Raw genomic sequence first — 15540 nt, forward strand, 5'->3', positions numbered from 1 at the left:
GATTGTTAGTTTTGAGCCATTTTATTGACAGCAGTGTGATATAACTGTATTGGAATACCAGTAATTCAAAAAAATACATGGTTATAGATGCAGATATGAACAGCTGAGTGAAGCACAAAACCTTTCTGTAACACACCCTTTGTGCACAGAGATCCCCTCAGCCGATCCCATTAGTTCCTTATGCAGAAGGCATGAGAGCATGTTTAGCTGCCTCTCTTCTCAAATCCTGCACAGACAGAAGTGAGAGAAATGACGCATATTAACCGCTGTTCACAACAGCCTCACTGATCCTCTTGGCAGCTAATGTGCAGGATGCAATTTCACAACATTATACCCCTTTGTACCAGCCATATCCTGATGTCAGGACTTGGCTTCCAGACGTGCAGGGCAGAGCTGTGAAATGAGGTGATTCACTCAGTCTGTCTTGGAACAGCCTTTCCCAGTGAAAGTTGAAGGGAACCTGAAGAAATCCAAAAGTTTTCAGCTGGAGTTTATGTCTATGGTACCACCAAATAATAGGAAATGTCACCTGATAATTACGAATCCACTTCCAAAGCCCTGTTCCTATGTATTGTCATGAAAACAAACAAACAAGCAAACAAAAAAACATCCTTAAAGACATACTTTCTATTAATCCATTCCAGAAGGCTTATACAGCACAAGTAAGAAAATACCTTTACACAAACATTTTATTAAAGAATACATCAAAACATTATAGACACCGATGCTTGAATACACACGAATCTTTCATACACAGGAGGATTTCAATGCTTTAGAAAACAAGGAATATTGCAGAGAGAAATACAAAAAAGGTAGGTGGCAACAATAAGCTGGAAAGAGAGCACCATATGAAAATCATACTTAAATTTTTATGTCCACTGAACAAGCTAATTAAATGTTTCATGGTGTTATACTGAAGTTTAAGTAAGTTACACAGGATAAGATCATGGCCCATGTAAGTCAATGGTAAGAGGACTGTACTCAGAATTCTCACTACACTGGAGGACATATTAAGCAAAAGGTATACATTGAGGCTTCAGTGCAGACTTCAATCAAAAGAGAAGAGGAAGAAAAGATGATGATTCATTTTTTTTATTTTGAAGTCCATGACAGGAAAACTAATCTACATGACAATCTCTCTCTCAATCTATGCAACACTGAATGCAGTAAAAGTAATTTTTAGCTTTATTCAAGAATCATTTAGCAAGAGTTGCTGTAGTTGTAAATTACTTTTTAAGTTCCATCATTACACTGTTGCTTTGTGAAAAAGATTTTAGCAAACAGTGCTGTATTTTTTCATATACAAAAAGATATAAAAATAGATCTTAGATTGCCATATGATAAGAGCCTTAAACCACAATGAAAACAAACGTAATATAGCTCAGGTATTCCTGTTATTACAGAAAGAGTATCTCATCCAATAAAAGATTTCAAAATCACATACTGAAAGTATCCAATGCATTTTCAAGAAATTGATAGCTATGGTCTTCAGTGAGCTGCCCTGACAGTTAAAAAAAGAGACACGTAATCTAATTGCATTTACTCCTATTTCATCACACTCTTCTGCTTGCTGAGAAATATTTCTAAAAAGTGCCACAACGTTTGCTCCTCATGGATCAAAACACAAGTAAAGTTTATAAAACTGTATTCTAAGAACTTGGGACAAATACAACTGCTAGTCTGAACGTGTAACACAAGTATTTTGCTAATCAGTATTGTAAATGTGGTTTATATTTTAAACTTTAAATACTTAGTTACATATAAAACTGAGAAGTAGTAAGTTAACTCATAGCACCTTTGTTCTAAAAATATAAAGATTATGCCTTTTAAAATGCTAAGGAATACAATTATTGCATCTCAAGTCCACACTATCATTTAAAAGAAATCTAATTTCCATGTAAAGAAGACATGTAAGTGTGAAAAATTTAAGGCACAAAATGGAATTTGAGACTTCAGGATTTAGTAAATCCTTCCTTTTTCATCAAATTACCAGATGCATCAAAAAAACATGTATCTTCAGTTTTCAAAATAAGTTCTACCACTGTAGAATCATTGACGCTTTTAAAAATGGAAACTGCCTATTCAAGTATGTAATACAAACTTCCTCCAAAGAAACATTATTTTCCAGTACTGGATTACATGTAACTTAAAATCTTCCAAGAAACTGTACGCATGGATAAGCTTTACCACATCATTCTGTAACCTAACTGATTTCTCTGGTAGGATCTTTCTCCTGATATTCACTGGATATATAATCAGTTCTAGTTACACTTTCACACTAACAAAGTCTCTTCTTTTTACTTGTATTTGTCACACAACAAGAAGTTATACATACTTAATGTCTCAACCTTTCTGCCTTCCTTCATACTTCAACTAATTTTTTTTTTTTTTCCATTTTCTGATCTTTTCTTTGAAGATTGACTCTAGTCCTCACTCCCGAGCTACTCCAAATATAAACCAGTACTCTAGAAATGACCTCAGCAGTCTCAGGAGTATTCTGATTTCCAGCTGCCTGATGCACCTCTTCTGCATGTAACGCCCTCTTCTTTTGACATCACTGAATCTGGAAGCAATATTGTTGCCTGTTCCATTAAGTCTTCTGATTACATTATTACTTTTCAATCTTCTCTCTCTCTCACTAAGTATCCACATTTCCCCAAATGCATCATGTTTGCTTTGGTTCTCTTATGTGGTGTCCAATTCCTGCCTATATACAATCCATTCATTGGACTTCTCCCACTCAGGTACCATACAGCGTCATCTGTAACGTTTATTAATATGCTGTAGAACCTCTTGCATATTACTGAGGATGTTAATTAGCATTACATAATTCCATTATAAACAATTAATGGGGAGGGAGCAATTAAAATTACAAGATGGTATGATTCAAAGCACAGTTTATATTTTAAGGTACTATTTCAAATATATTTTCTGCCTCTTAGCTAATTATGGGAAGTAAAAATATCTCACTATAACTACAGGTTCTAAATGCCATACCATCATTTTTCCGCAAATATAATTAAAAGTAGAATAGGAAGCATGCTGACAATGAGTCTTCCTCTGCATATGACTCCTGTTCCAGCCACTGACCATGGAAAGACTGGTCATGGTCACTCCTCAGCATAAGCTTTCAATCAGATAATACTGTATCTACTGTTTGACATTTCTTTTCAATTAGAAATGAAAATACAGAGAGATCCAAACTTGCAGTGACAGTCAAGGATTCACCTCCTGTCAAAAATCCTTCTGGAATTCTATAGTGTGATCTTGTAATTCAAAGAATGTTGAGCAACACGCTAACAGTACTTACAACTGTAAAGGTATAATTTAAAGTACAACTTAAATAACATTTAAGCCCCCTAGTCTACGAAACACATCATTACCTAGTTTATGCTCTGTTTTCCAGAAGATACGCTTTCAGTACAGCTCATCAACTCTCCTTCTGTTCTTGATGAGGATTACAGGTCATAACAAGCCTTTCACAATAGAAAGCACATTAGCCAACTATTCAATTTGTTAAAGCTATTTGTCAGCCTATTGAAAATAAGAAAACAATATGTTTGAAGAAATAAACAATTAAAAATCAAAGTTAAACCAGAAATGAAAAGGTAATCTGATGATATATTAATGGCATAAATAATACAGTCCATGTTATTTCATACACAGTTGTTTATTCTTGTTCCATGTTTCAAAACTTGGACTCAGAAAAATCACAGGAAGTTTTGTTTTTTTACCCTTGTTTTTCCATTAAAAGCACCATAATTACATGGCTCGATTCAATCGTCCTTTTCTACAATCACTTCTCCATGAAGCACCTTTCTTCTCTGCCGCAGCATGTGTAAGTAGAGTTGTGGAAATACTTGATCAAAGCATAAAAGAAAGCAAATTAGATGAAAAAAATAAATCAGCAGATCACATTATGGAAAAATACACTTTTTCAGAATGAAGAACCAAGTAAAAATTACAGCACGATGTGCCATAGCTGGTCAAGGCAAATGAGTCATGAATTTCTCAGTGAGTTTGCAACAGTAATTACTCAGAAGTCAGACAAAGCCCTCCGAAGGAATACTGTTTTCATGGATCTTCCCTCAAAATTTTCTTTGTTTGAACCATTTTTTAGCAGTGCCTGAAGTCTTCAAACCTGTTCTAAGGAAAGAATGTTTGAACATAAATTTTGAGGAGGATCCAAATTTACCCTACTTGTCCAAGTATGAAAAGCTCTGTCCTTCTCCTGGCCTTACTGTATTACCTTTCTTCTGATTCATTTGATCATTTTTAATGCATAGAAAACTGGACTTATTCCTGAAGCATGAAGTTATGCAGACAACTGTAAAACTGTTAGTAAGTTATCATAACTTTTGCTTACTCACATAAATCTCTCTCACTGGCCTCCATGGTTTCTTGCAAAAATAACCCCAAAATAACAACAATAAAAAAAACACCTCATATTGTGTATCCATACAGTCAAAGTCCAGAATTTTTAGTCAGTTTCTTGAAGGAATACATTTTATAGATGCACAACACAGCTCCTTCTAACTTCAGTTTTCCTTCTCCTCAGTGCCCCTCCCTTATCTCTTCCTTTATTTCTAGCCTCATAGTCCAGAATGACTAAAATAATTCGACTTGCTTGTCCAGTTTGTTCTAGTTTCATTCTAGCAGTCATTGCGCTATATCTAAATTAAGTTGCTTTCTCCTTGTCTGCACTGTTTGGCTGACAGAGAGAATAACAGCAGAAATTAGAAACAGACGGTCTCTTTAGGTTAGGCAACTGATCTGTGGTGGCTCCTGGTATCAGGGTTTGAGGAAGATCTAGTTAAACATGGGACTGAAGTACATTCAGAGAAGTTTTTTGAGGCAAGGTGTGGATTTCTCTGATGCAGAAATTTTGGAGAATTTTGTTTCATGTTTTTCCAAAGTATCTCAAATGGTGATTTTCAAAGTTCACACATAAATGGATACTAATAGCAAGAAAAAGAAGGCGAATGTCCGAGTCTTGCAAGAAAATCTTTAAGTCATTGCTTCAAAGCAGCAGAGGCACTAGAAATCCTTGGAGACAACTACAGACACTTCTGTAATTAAGAAAAAGTATTTTTACTCATCTATGACCTTAGACTTTTTTTTTTTTTTCACTGAAGCTTTTAAGATGTTCTGAAGTAGATAACAGAAAGTAAAATTTTGGTTTAAACACTTAAAGCACAGCAACACTTGGAACAACAGAAAGCAGGCTTTTAGAGTAGAAAGCATCTAGGAAATTTAACTGCAGGCTGCGTTGTCTGCATTGCTGATAATTGATTATTACATTGTTAGTGTTATTAAAGCTAATTACTTAAGCTAATACAAAAGCTAATACTTACATGGTATATAGGAGAACATGACAATAATAAGGAAGTAATAGTAGTCAAAGGAGACATTGTATTTGTTGGGGAGTCTCAATGAATACATCCCTGTTTTCTTGACATAAGGTAAAGCAGCATATATAGTCAGCAATTCACCCACAACTCCAGCAGGATACAAAATGATAAAAAAGTTGTATCTGCATTAAAAAAAAAGAAAAAGAAAAACACCATGTGAGAAATGCCTCATGAATTTAAAAATTGCAATAGGTTGGAGTATTCCTTCACTAAAATCAAGAACCATATCCTGGGAAGGCACAGAATAACAACTTCAGTTACTTTTGATAGACTTATTTTTGTTTACAAAGAATGCATCCCTACATCTTTTTATTTAAAAATAGAGAATATCAGAATTTGTGCACGTCTGTCCTGTACTAAGAAATCATTCTCCAAATTTGTACTCTCCAGTACTGGTGTCTTTTTTGTTTCTTTGTTTTTTTTTTTTTTTTTTTTTTTTTTAATATGTATTTTTTTATTTACTGATCTTGCTCCCATTGTCAGAGAGAGGACTAAGAGCAGAACTGGATCCCAAATCCAGTCAGTGCTATGCATCCTTGCCACAGCACACACACATTGTGTCAGTGCTATGTATCGTAATTTATTTGAAGAAACTGGAAATGGTGAAATATCAGAAGCCTGTTTTACCAATTGCCACATGGGAAACTGAAGTAGTAGTAGAAACACTAATAGTGGTAGTAGCAACATTAACCATTAATGGAAATTAAAAATGAAGGAAAATGAGAGCGCCAAAAATTTAGCAGATCCATTTCAAAATAGGCAGAACGTGTTCAAATAAAGAGCAAACACACTGATTTTAGAGAAAATGTGGCTTGAATGCCATAGGTCACATTAGTGTAGACATAATAAAAAATGTCATCAACAGGGTTTCTTTGTCCTTATGCACAGTGCATCACATAGATTCTAAGCAACAGCTCTGAAGTTCACACAGGGGAACAGCAGTGAGAGCCATCATATAGAGTGTGTGAGAAATGTCCAGTGTGCATTACATGATCAAAAGAGAGGTGATCCAAAATGGTAGTAGCTGAACATGAAATCCTCTTCGAAGCCAATGGGCTTAGAGGATTCACAGGTCAGAGAGCAGATATGTGAGTTATAGGCAGGCACTACTGCCATGACTTACATACAGACTGTCTCTGTACAGTGAAAAAAAAACAACAAAGTAAATATCCTAAGCTAACATTTAGATCATACCCATACCATTGCCATTGCCTGTGGACAGGTAAATGTTTTAAAATTATTAAATAAGTTAAAGATTTAAAAAGTTCAGCTCCTTGGGAATACTGAATTTATGCTCTGTTGTGCAGTCTGATTCTCTGTAAATCTTGATAGGATACTTTGAACTCCATGAAAAGATACACATTTCCAAACATTTTGTTTCCAAACTTCACGAAACACCTCTGCTGTGAGAATGGCAGCTCCCAGAATTGTATATTATAATGAAAAAAAAAAAAATTCAACCGTTCAAGATCCACTGACTTGGTGACAAAAAGCGTAACTGTTAATTTAGTAATTTCTGAATGCATTTCTCCTTCTGAAGCCTACAAAAACATCATTAATGAAGCCAGACCTGATTCTTTGTAAGTTTGACATTTGTTGCTTAGACATTACCAAATCTACCACCTTCAGTATTAGCAAAAACAATCATATATTTTAAGAATGGACATAATCATTGGACACATTAAAAAGTGCATTAGAAGCATCAGTACCGCATTATCTACAAAACATAGGCAAGGAGGAGATGCTAACGAATTCATTAAATGAACATATCACTCATGCCAAATATAGGAAAGGTATTTTCTTTCTAACAGTGGAAGTCTGTCTTGAACTCTATCTACATAGATGGTTATTCTTCCAGTTAAATCTCCTGATAAGCACGCAGTGTCTGTAATTTACCTGGTATAGTGACGGACTGAATTGTGTTTCAAGACCAAAGCAGTTTCGATACAGAACACACATTTTACGTGGGCTAAACTGTGTCAATATTTAGCTTCACTACATTAATATAACATTACAAAAGCTCTGATAGAGCACAACTTCTTATATAGTAATAATGATTTATTTAAAATTAGTGACAGCGGCTCCCATTATTTCAAAGATGTTAAGTCTAAAAGACTAATATGTGCTTAATTTTAGGCACTGCATTCAGAAGGATCTCAAGGAGTCGTACTGTAAGTTAAAAGGTGACTCCAAAGATAAGGAAGAAATATGAAAGTAAATTAAAACAGAGTTTAGACCACATGACACAGAAAGTGAGGAACAAATCACATCCAAAAATATCAACTAATTGTTTTTAACATTTTAAACAGACTTACAATAATCTCAAATACAGAAAGCAACCAGCTTGCACTCTGCTGACACATAACCAAAGCTCAAACATCTGCTCTCCTGTGTGTTAGCTCAGCATGCGTGAAACTAACATGCACAGAACCACAACAAACTGAAGTGCAAGACATCTCCACCTGGCCCATTTAATGAAGTATGGCAAATGGTTGAGCAGGTTGAATGTGTAGAAGGAATATCGAGTAATCTCTGTCACAGTCCATACGACCAGAAAAAGAATAACGCTCTCCTCATTCTGGATCTGCAGAAGTATAAAGAACCAACATGTTCTTCATCCTTAAGCTTCTTTTCTGAGTAAACTGCAACAGACTTCTGTTTAAGATATATCAACACAACTAACACTTTGTAAAGAAAGACAATTTTGGCATAAAAGTGACATGCTGAAACAATTGCTACGAGGTGTTCTACATCATGTGATTTGCTAACTTACAGACACTTTGCAAACTGAGCAGCCTTTATCCACTGTGCAAATTTAGAAAAACAGAACTTATATTTGAGCTTAATCCTTCTCTTTAGCTGCCCTTTCAGTATGCTGCTTCCACTTTATTTGTCTTGACTTGCTTGTTTATTCCTCCTCAAAATAGTACAATGAAAATACCTCCTAATGTATATTCTTTTCATGATCAGCTTTTACCCATTCCACACTTCACTACTATCTGTCTTTATCTAGATTTTTTCTTACTTTTCTGTAGTCGAAATGACCATGAAATTTTGGATGAAAGGAATTGTTTAGTCTACTAATGGAGCTTAGTAGCAGATCAAATCAGGCTGCAAGACAGTCAAGGAGTTGGAAAAGATGACCGCTCACTGAAGAGTGGTTCATATATTAGGAGTTTGGGGTAAAATTGTTCCACTCTTCTGTTTAAGGTTTATACTCTGAGTCATTAAACTGCCTCATCAGAAGGTTTATCTGCTGCTTCAAAATAGCAACTATTTTTCACTCTAAGTGAAAAAATAAACAGAAGTCCTCAAATTCAAAGAAGGCACATGGAGAAGAAGCACTACATTCTGAGAAGAATTACATGCAAGTTAATGTGGTTTAATTTTCTTTAAAAGGGGGAATTTTGTAATACAATTCCATGCCTGAAGGTTGAAAAGCTCCCGAGATGTCTTGAAATAAAATAAAATAATGTAATTTTGTTAAAAGGACAAAAAAAAAAAAATGAAGATACTACATGGTGACAGCGTTTAATACATCATAAAGATGTAAGTGATCATCTCATAAAATTGCACCTCAACGTGTCAGTCAAAGACGCACCTTCAGTAAAAGGATCTCACAAACATCCACAAAATAGAAAGGAGATAAAAGAATATCTCCAAACTCACAAACAAACAGCAACCACAAACAGATAAGCAAGGGAAAAGACAGAATTAGGTTGTTCTTAACCTCATGTGATTACAAACAAACATTGATAACCCAAACTTGGATTCATGCCACAGCACTGAATCTGACCAGAAGTGCTTTAAATAAATATGCAGAGAATTCCTATTTGTTGCCTTGCAAATCTCCAGTCAAGTACAGAGGTCTGGGTCTGGCTATTATCACTACCATGCCTCTCACCACCTAGCATGACCCTGAACAGTCATGTGTGCTAAGCAGTAACAGCGTGAAATGCAATCAGACATACATTTAGATGTAGTTTTCTTGGACACAGCTTGACCAACTGTACTGAAGACTGAGGAGACAAGAGAAATGACAGGATATGCTAAAGATTACTACTGCACTGCAAATGATAAAAATTGGAAAAAAGCAGCACTGTATTCCAGCATTCATGAAATCAATATAAAAAAAATAGTTAATAATTGATACTTTTTCCTTAAGAAAAAAAATGAAAGTACTGAAAAAGCTTAACTTAAACAGAAAACAAAAAACAAAACAACAACAAAAAAAAAACCAACTCAGAAAGGTATATTTTGTGTTTGGGGAAAAAAAAAAAAAAGCAATAGTAAAGGAAAAAATGAAGTGTAGAGAACTGAAATTAAGGGATTTGACAACCGAGGCAGTAATTACAGTATCTCACTGGCAGACAGGCATGTGCCATCTGCTGGTGAGACAGTTTAATGGCTCAGCTTTTTAAATTTAAAGAAATACAGGAGTACAAACTCAAAATCTCCCTCTGAATTCTTCCATACCCTTCACAGAAAGCAGAATGCATATCCTACTTCTAGCTGTATGTAGTCTGCTTGTTTCACTCTGCTAACAAATCACTAGATTTACAATAACCACCTACAGCCAGGCAAATAAATCACTGACATTTATTCAGGACTTTAAGTGTGCCTCTGGCACGCTGAAAAACTTGATAGATTTTTAATGGAAACAATGCAGTATGCAGGCTATCAAATACTGATATTACATTACATTACATTAAAATCTTGGGAAGGTTCCTAAAACAAATTGCAAAACTACAACCATGTATATTCACTTTAATTCAATTTAAGTCATGTTTTCATTTAGATACATTCAGAAAGTGATAAATTACATTCTTGAAAGACAACATGTGACACAATGGCATGTTTGCAGGTGAACAAAAGCACTGGTCATTGATCGCACTTATGCAGCCGGCACGATGCTACAGACAGGGCTGTTTAACAGCTAAAACCCAGACCCCCCTCCTGGGAAGAAACACATGAATTGAGTCCTGTAACTCCAGCTTCTATACTGTACTCAAGTCTATAAGCATTCTCTGTAATTTGTCTCCCTGGTGAAAAGAGAACTGTATTAATAACTCCTGAGTAAAAACTCAAAACAATCTGCTCATGCACTTACCTGTTTTATACTATGCGCAATGAACCACACCATGAAGATTCTTGAACTCACTTGGACCCCAGTCACAAGCACAGATGTGTGAACTATTCCTTGAAAAGAGAAACATGTTATCTCTGCTACACAACTGATGTTTCATTTGGCTCAGGAGAAACTAAAGGAAGAACTCACCAACTGCACAGTGGACTACCTGTAAACAGAAATAAGTTAAAGGTTACTGATTTACAGTGTGTAACTATCTGTACTACAAACACGGGCTTTTATATATTTATATAAATTCAAGTTTAATTCTTACTTTTTTTTTTTTTTTCTCCAACTAAAATTTCACGTTACACATAAATTCACACAAAAGCACCAGTAACCACTGCTGTGATAAGTTCAGTGTAAACACTGTGAATGCGAGACTTATTCTCCTGGTTTTGTATGTTGAGTAGGTACTTACAAAGTGTTTATTTTTTCAACTAGTAAACTCCCATTACCTCACCCAAATAACAATTTTACAGAACAGTGTGGGAGGAGTCATACAAAGCATGCAAAATGCATAGCAATTTTACAATCTTCTGTATTCATTATGGATTAATTAATTATTATCTTTTCACTGATTATAGCTACAAATCTTCAGATTTATTTTCTGGTCAGTGATGTTTAGCAAACAGAGTGCTTTTCATTATTGTCATGGATTCAAGTGGAATTATTATTGTTGAAGTTTAATAGCATAAAAGCCTATGACAGCTGGCTGTGTGGTTTTAAATTGCTATTTGAACGACAGATGTTATGGGCAGATTGAGAAAAAGAGCCAAAATGTAGATAAGAGCTCTCTGCTGTGCCTGGAAAAGAATCATAACTGCTCAATATACCCAGTGGCTTAATTCTGTAGATGTACCATAAATTGAGACCACAAGTGCATAATTGGCCCAAGTCAAGCTACTTCAAAAATGCTGTGAACAACTTGTACAGACCCTGTTGTAAGGAGTTACACAGGACATGCCAATCCAGTCTGGGAATAAGCAGAAGCAAAGAAGTTCCCAGGGAACATCTGATTTAAAACCAATATTACAATTAAGCTTTTTCATAAAAGTTGTTGAAATAAATGAGCACATCTCCTTGCTCTCACAAAAAAAACAAACAAACAAACAAACAAAAAAAAAAACCCATCAAATAATAAAGATAAAACATCTTTTAGGACTCATATAATATTTCAATATTGAATTCAGAGTAATAATGTATTTGCCTATGATGTGCAGAATCCAGTAAAATAAACTGATGTTTGAAATTTACCTCAAGCAAAGCGAATGTCTGGAAAAATTTAAGTATCTTTTGCACGCTTCTGAATAAACCTCTGTGTGTTCCTCTCTGGATATAAAATCGTGCCATGGCAATACCCAATACCAACCACCTACAAAAGAAAGAGAATGGATACCTTTCAAGTAAAAATTCTAAAGCTTTCCATCTAATATAAATAATTTAGTGCAATATTTCCTTATTGAATACCTTTGCGTCTTCACTTGTTGGTGTTCTTAGGAGATTATTAAAAATATCCTTAGACCTAAATATTATGAAATGTTATATCAACATTAAACTTCTTAATCTCTTAACCTGGAAAAGGATAGAGAAGGATTTGTTTACCTTCAGAGGATTAACTTGAATTACTTAACCCAGGGGCCCAACAGACTTTTTACTAGAAGTGACTATATATTTTCTACTACTAAATCCTCACACATCTTTACTGTGGATTACTGTTATTTGAACTCAGATTTTGGGTCTCAAGTTTGCACACACAAAAGACTGTCACCTGTGCACACTGTTTTCACATTCTTCGTTACCCCTTACCACTTCAGTTTCAGAACTGACAAGTGACCACCGTGCTTCTGTCCCACAACTCACAGGTTGACTGAGAAGTCACCTCGGAAAAGCAGATTCTGATGTGTTGAAAGACCCATGCTCTGTGCTCCTGGCTTCCAGGGATGATTAAACTAATACATTTGAAGGTGTCGGATAATTTTTCCAAATTTTTGTTTAAGGAATCAGTAAGGTACCAACTGATGGATCATCCTTCCAGTATAAATGCAGTAAGGTATCTTTAATTAAAGTGAAATAAATATGTGATATAAATTTCAAACTGAGATCTCAAATGAAAATGGATTTAAAAACCCCATTTCACAACCACAGTGGTTATGACTCTCACTTCTCCTCTCAGATCTAGAGCAACAACCCAAGGTACGCGCAGTTGCTTCCACATAATTAATCCATGTTTATATAATTAACTTTTTCCAAACAATGTACCATATGTTCTGTTACTAATCCAGAGTTACACATTCTTACAAATATCACACTAGAGATCCTTGAAACTTCAGGTTTAAATCCACAAAGGCTAAGGATAAAAAGTCTTTAATTGACTTAAAGGCATAGCCAGAACTACAAGTGATATTTTCAGGGTTAAAAATGAAAATACATAAATTGCAATAACATCAATTTAACTTCTTGTCTGAGGATAGTCGGGAACAATCATTCAGTTCTCTTATCCTCCATAGAACAATTGCAAGCAAAGCTGTACAGCAACATGAACTGTGGCTAAGGAAGGCCCAAGAGAAACAGTAGTGGAGTCTGAGAAATATTCTGACGCAGATTTGGTGAACATATAAATATTCAGGAAAACATTTACAAAAACACTGAGATAAAATTTTAACTCTTTCCCTTATACTCTTATACTCTTTCCCTTACGCTCTTATACTCTTCCTATAGATAAGACACTGGCTAAACTCGATAAGCAGGTAGCAGGAAAGATGATTATCTGATTGGACACATTATGCTGTAACAGCTCTGTGTTCCCCTTGAATGGTACACACTTCAGCATCAGTCCCATGACAGCTGGCGCACACAGTGCCTACTACTGCACTGTCCTTTGCTTTGTCCAGTCCAACAGTGCATGACAGCATGCCAAATCTATATACAGCCAGGCTTCCCCATACTGTAGGAATGATTTCCTTTCTTCACCACTTCTGCTTTAATCTCATTTAATCCGATATGCCAGAGCTACAATATTTATGCCGTAAAAAATTACTCGGATTTTAAATCTGAATGTACTAATTTCAGGTTGTCTCCCATCACGGCCAGATGAGGAATTACTGGAATCTCACTGCCAGTCCTTCCCAGGGACTGCCCAGGCTGCCATTTTACGATGAGGTGTGTGACAAGGGGAAGGTGACAGCGAGTTTCTATCCAGCTGGCAGGATGGGTGGTGACAGCACCAGCTTGAGAAGTCACGTTACATCTCATCTAAGCAGACACTTTCCTCACTTTCCTCTGTCACAAAAGGTCTGCAGAGAGCAGTCTTGGGCTACACTCAGATACAAAGACTGAAAATAAGTTTGTCTTAAATAATTATTGGGGGATTTGGAATCTCTGACAATTATTTCATTTAGCTTTCAGTGGCTTTGATTTTGGATTTCAGGAAAGCCATAGTAGTGAATATTGTAAATCAGCAGGTGGTGTAACAGAATTAATGTAACAAAGGTAAAATTTTCAGTTGGGACTTTCAGTAGAGCCAGGTACTGACGTATCATTTTTATCTCTGCATTCCTCTAATCTTCATTAGAAAGAAAGATAAAATGCAATCCTGCACTAGGTTGGTTGTTAACACACGCTTCTATATCAGACAGGCAGTTACAATTCTAGAAACACTTTACTATTCTAAACTTTTTGGAGAACTGCACTGTTCTCATTTACAGATGGTGCCCCGGTGAAACGTTTGTCTCCTTCAAAATTTTATTTTTCACTTAAACTGTAACCTGTCTGAAAAAATTAGAAGAATGTGTTCCTCTCTCTTACTACTCTGCTTTCACACAAACTGCGCAGGTGAGCAAGTCTAAATCCCTTGGGGGGGGACGGAGGGAAGCGGGGGGAAGATGAAGGAGGAGAGACAGAATCAGCAGCTCACCCCAAAGCTAAGTGTTCAGTGATCTTCTACGTACATATAAAAGCCACACGAGCTCTGCCTCTTGCCGTCGGAAATCAACGGAGGGTTTTTTGGCACACACGTGACACGCAACAGTTAGTGGAACAAAGTTTCAGAAGTGGAAATACCTGCCTCAGGCACTAAAGGTACAAACCCGAACGCTCGCATCATCCTTCACCCAATACAAACAGCCATTCCTCTCAGCACGGCAGTACCGAACACTCCACACGAGCCCACGGGCGCCCGCAGCCCAACCCGGATCGCCTCACACCGCCGCAATGACAGCAGGAGCTGCGTGCCGTACGAGCGGCCCCGCCGTCGGCTTTCTGCCCCGCACGGCTCCGGCGCGCACGCCGCCAACCCGGCCGAGCCCCGGCGCCCCCCCGGCACCGAGACAGCCCCGGCAGCAGCGCCGGGAGCTCGGAACGCCCCAGAGGGCGCGGGGCGGCCCGAGGGCGGTTGGCGGTGGAAGGAGCAGGCTCCGCGGCGCAGCCCGCGCGGCACCCCCGCCGGCATTCCTGGCCCGGCTATACTTAACCTCCGCCGCGGGCTCCGGGATGACGCGCTCGCTGCTGGTAACGCTGCACCGTATTAGGCAATGCCGGGCAGGCGAGGGCTCGCCCCGCTCGCCGCGGCTCCCCGCCGCCCCGGGGCCGCGTCCCCGCCGCCCCGCGATCGCTGCCGCCCGGTCCCCGGGCCGAGCTGCCCCGGCCCCGCCGCTCCGCGCCCGCCCGAGGCGCCGCGCCGCCGCCCGCCCGCCGCCCGCTCACCCCGCGGTCATGGCGATGTTGTAGAAGATGAGCCAGGCCGTGGCCAGGGCGCCCAGGCTCCTCTTCTTGCCGTTCTCCTTCTCCTCCAAGGAGCCGTTGCCGCTCCCGTCCTCCTCGCTGGACGCCATGGTTCCCCGCGGGCAAGGAGCGCACAGCCGCGGGAAGGAGGGGCTCCCTCCGCGGCGGGGCTGAGGCCGCGCTGACAGCTGGACCTCGCGCTGTCTCTCACCCCATCCGTCTTCCTCGAGGGCCGCTGCCCGCCGCCCGCCGCTCACATGGCGCCGCGCGCTCCTCCCT

At 38.1% G+C, this 15540-nt stretch overlaps 1 protein-coding gene across 2 annotated transcripts; it reads right to left on the minus strand.

The window, feature by feature from the left end:
• Positions 1-608: 608 nt before the first annotated feature.
• HACD1 (3-hydroxyacyl-CoA dehydratase 1) lies at positions 609-15540 on the minus strand. Of its 2 annotated transcripts, none has more exons than XM_090142883.1 (7): positions 15244-15540; positions 11797-11914; positions 10690-10708; positions 10522-10604; positions 7874-7995; positions 5355-5533; positions 609-3859 (listed from the first exon to the last, which is right to left on the minus strand). In XM_090142883.1, exons 1-7 carry the CDS (start codon positions 15369-15371, stop codon positions 3777-3779), a joined length of 732 nt encoding a protein of 243 aa, XP_089999009.1. In that variant the 5' UTR covers positions 15372-15540; the 3' UTR covers positions 609-3776. The 2 variants fall into 2 exon arrangements, with proteins under 2 accessions (XP_089999009.1, XP_031470257.1); XM_031614397.2 differs by having other exon boundaries at positions 10522-10610.

Source organism: Phasianus colchicus, chromosome 6 (genome assembly GCF_987193195.1).
Source record: "Phasianus colchicus chromosome 6, bPhaCol1.hap1.1, whole genome shotgun sequence".
Taxonomy (NCBI): domain Eukaryota; kingdom Metazoa; phylum Chordata; class Aves; order Galliformes; family Phasianidae; genus Phasianus; species Phasianus colchicus.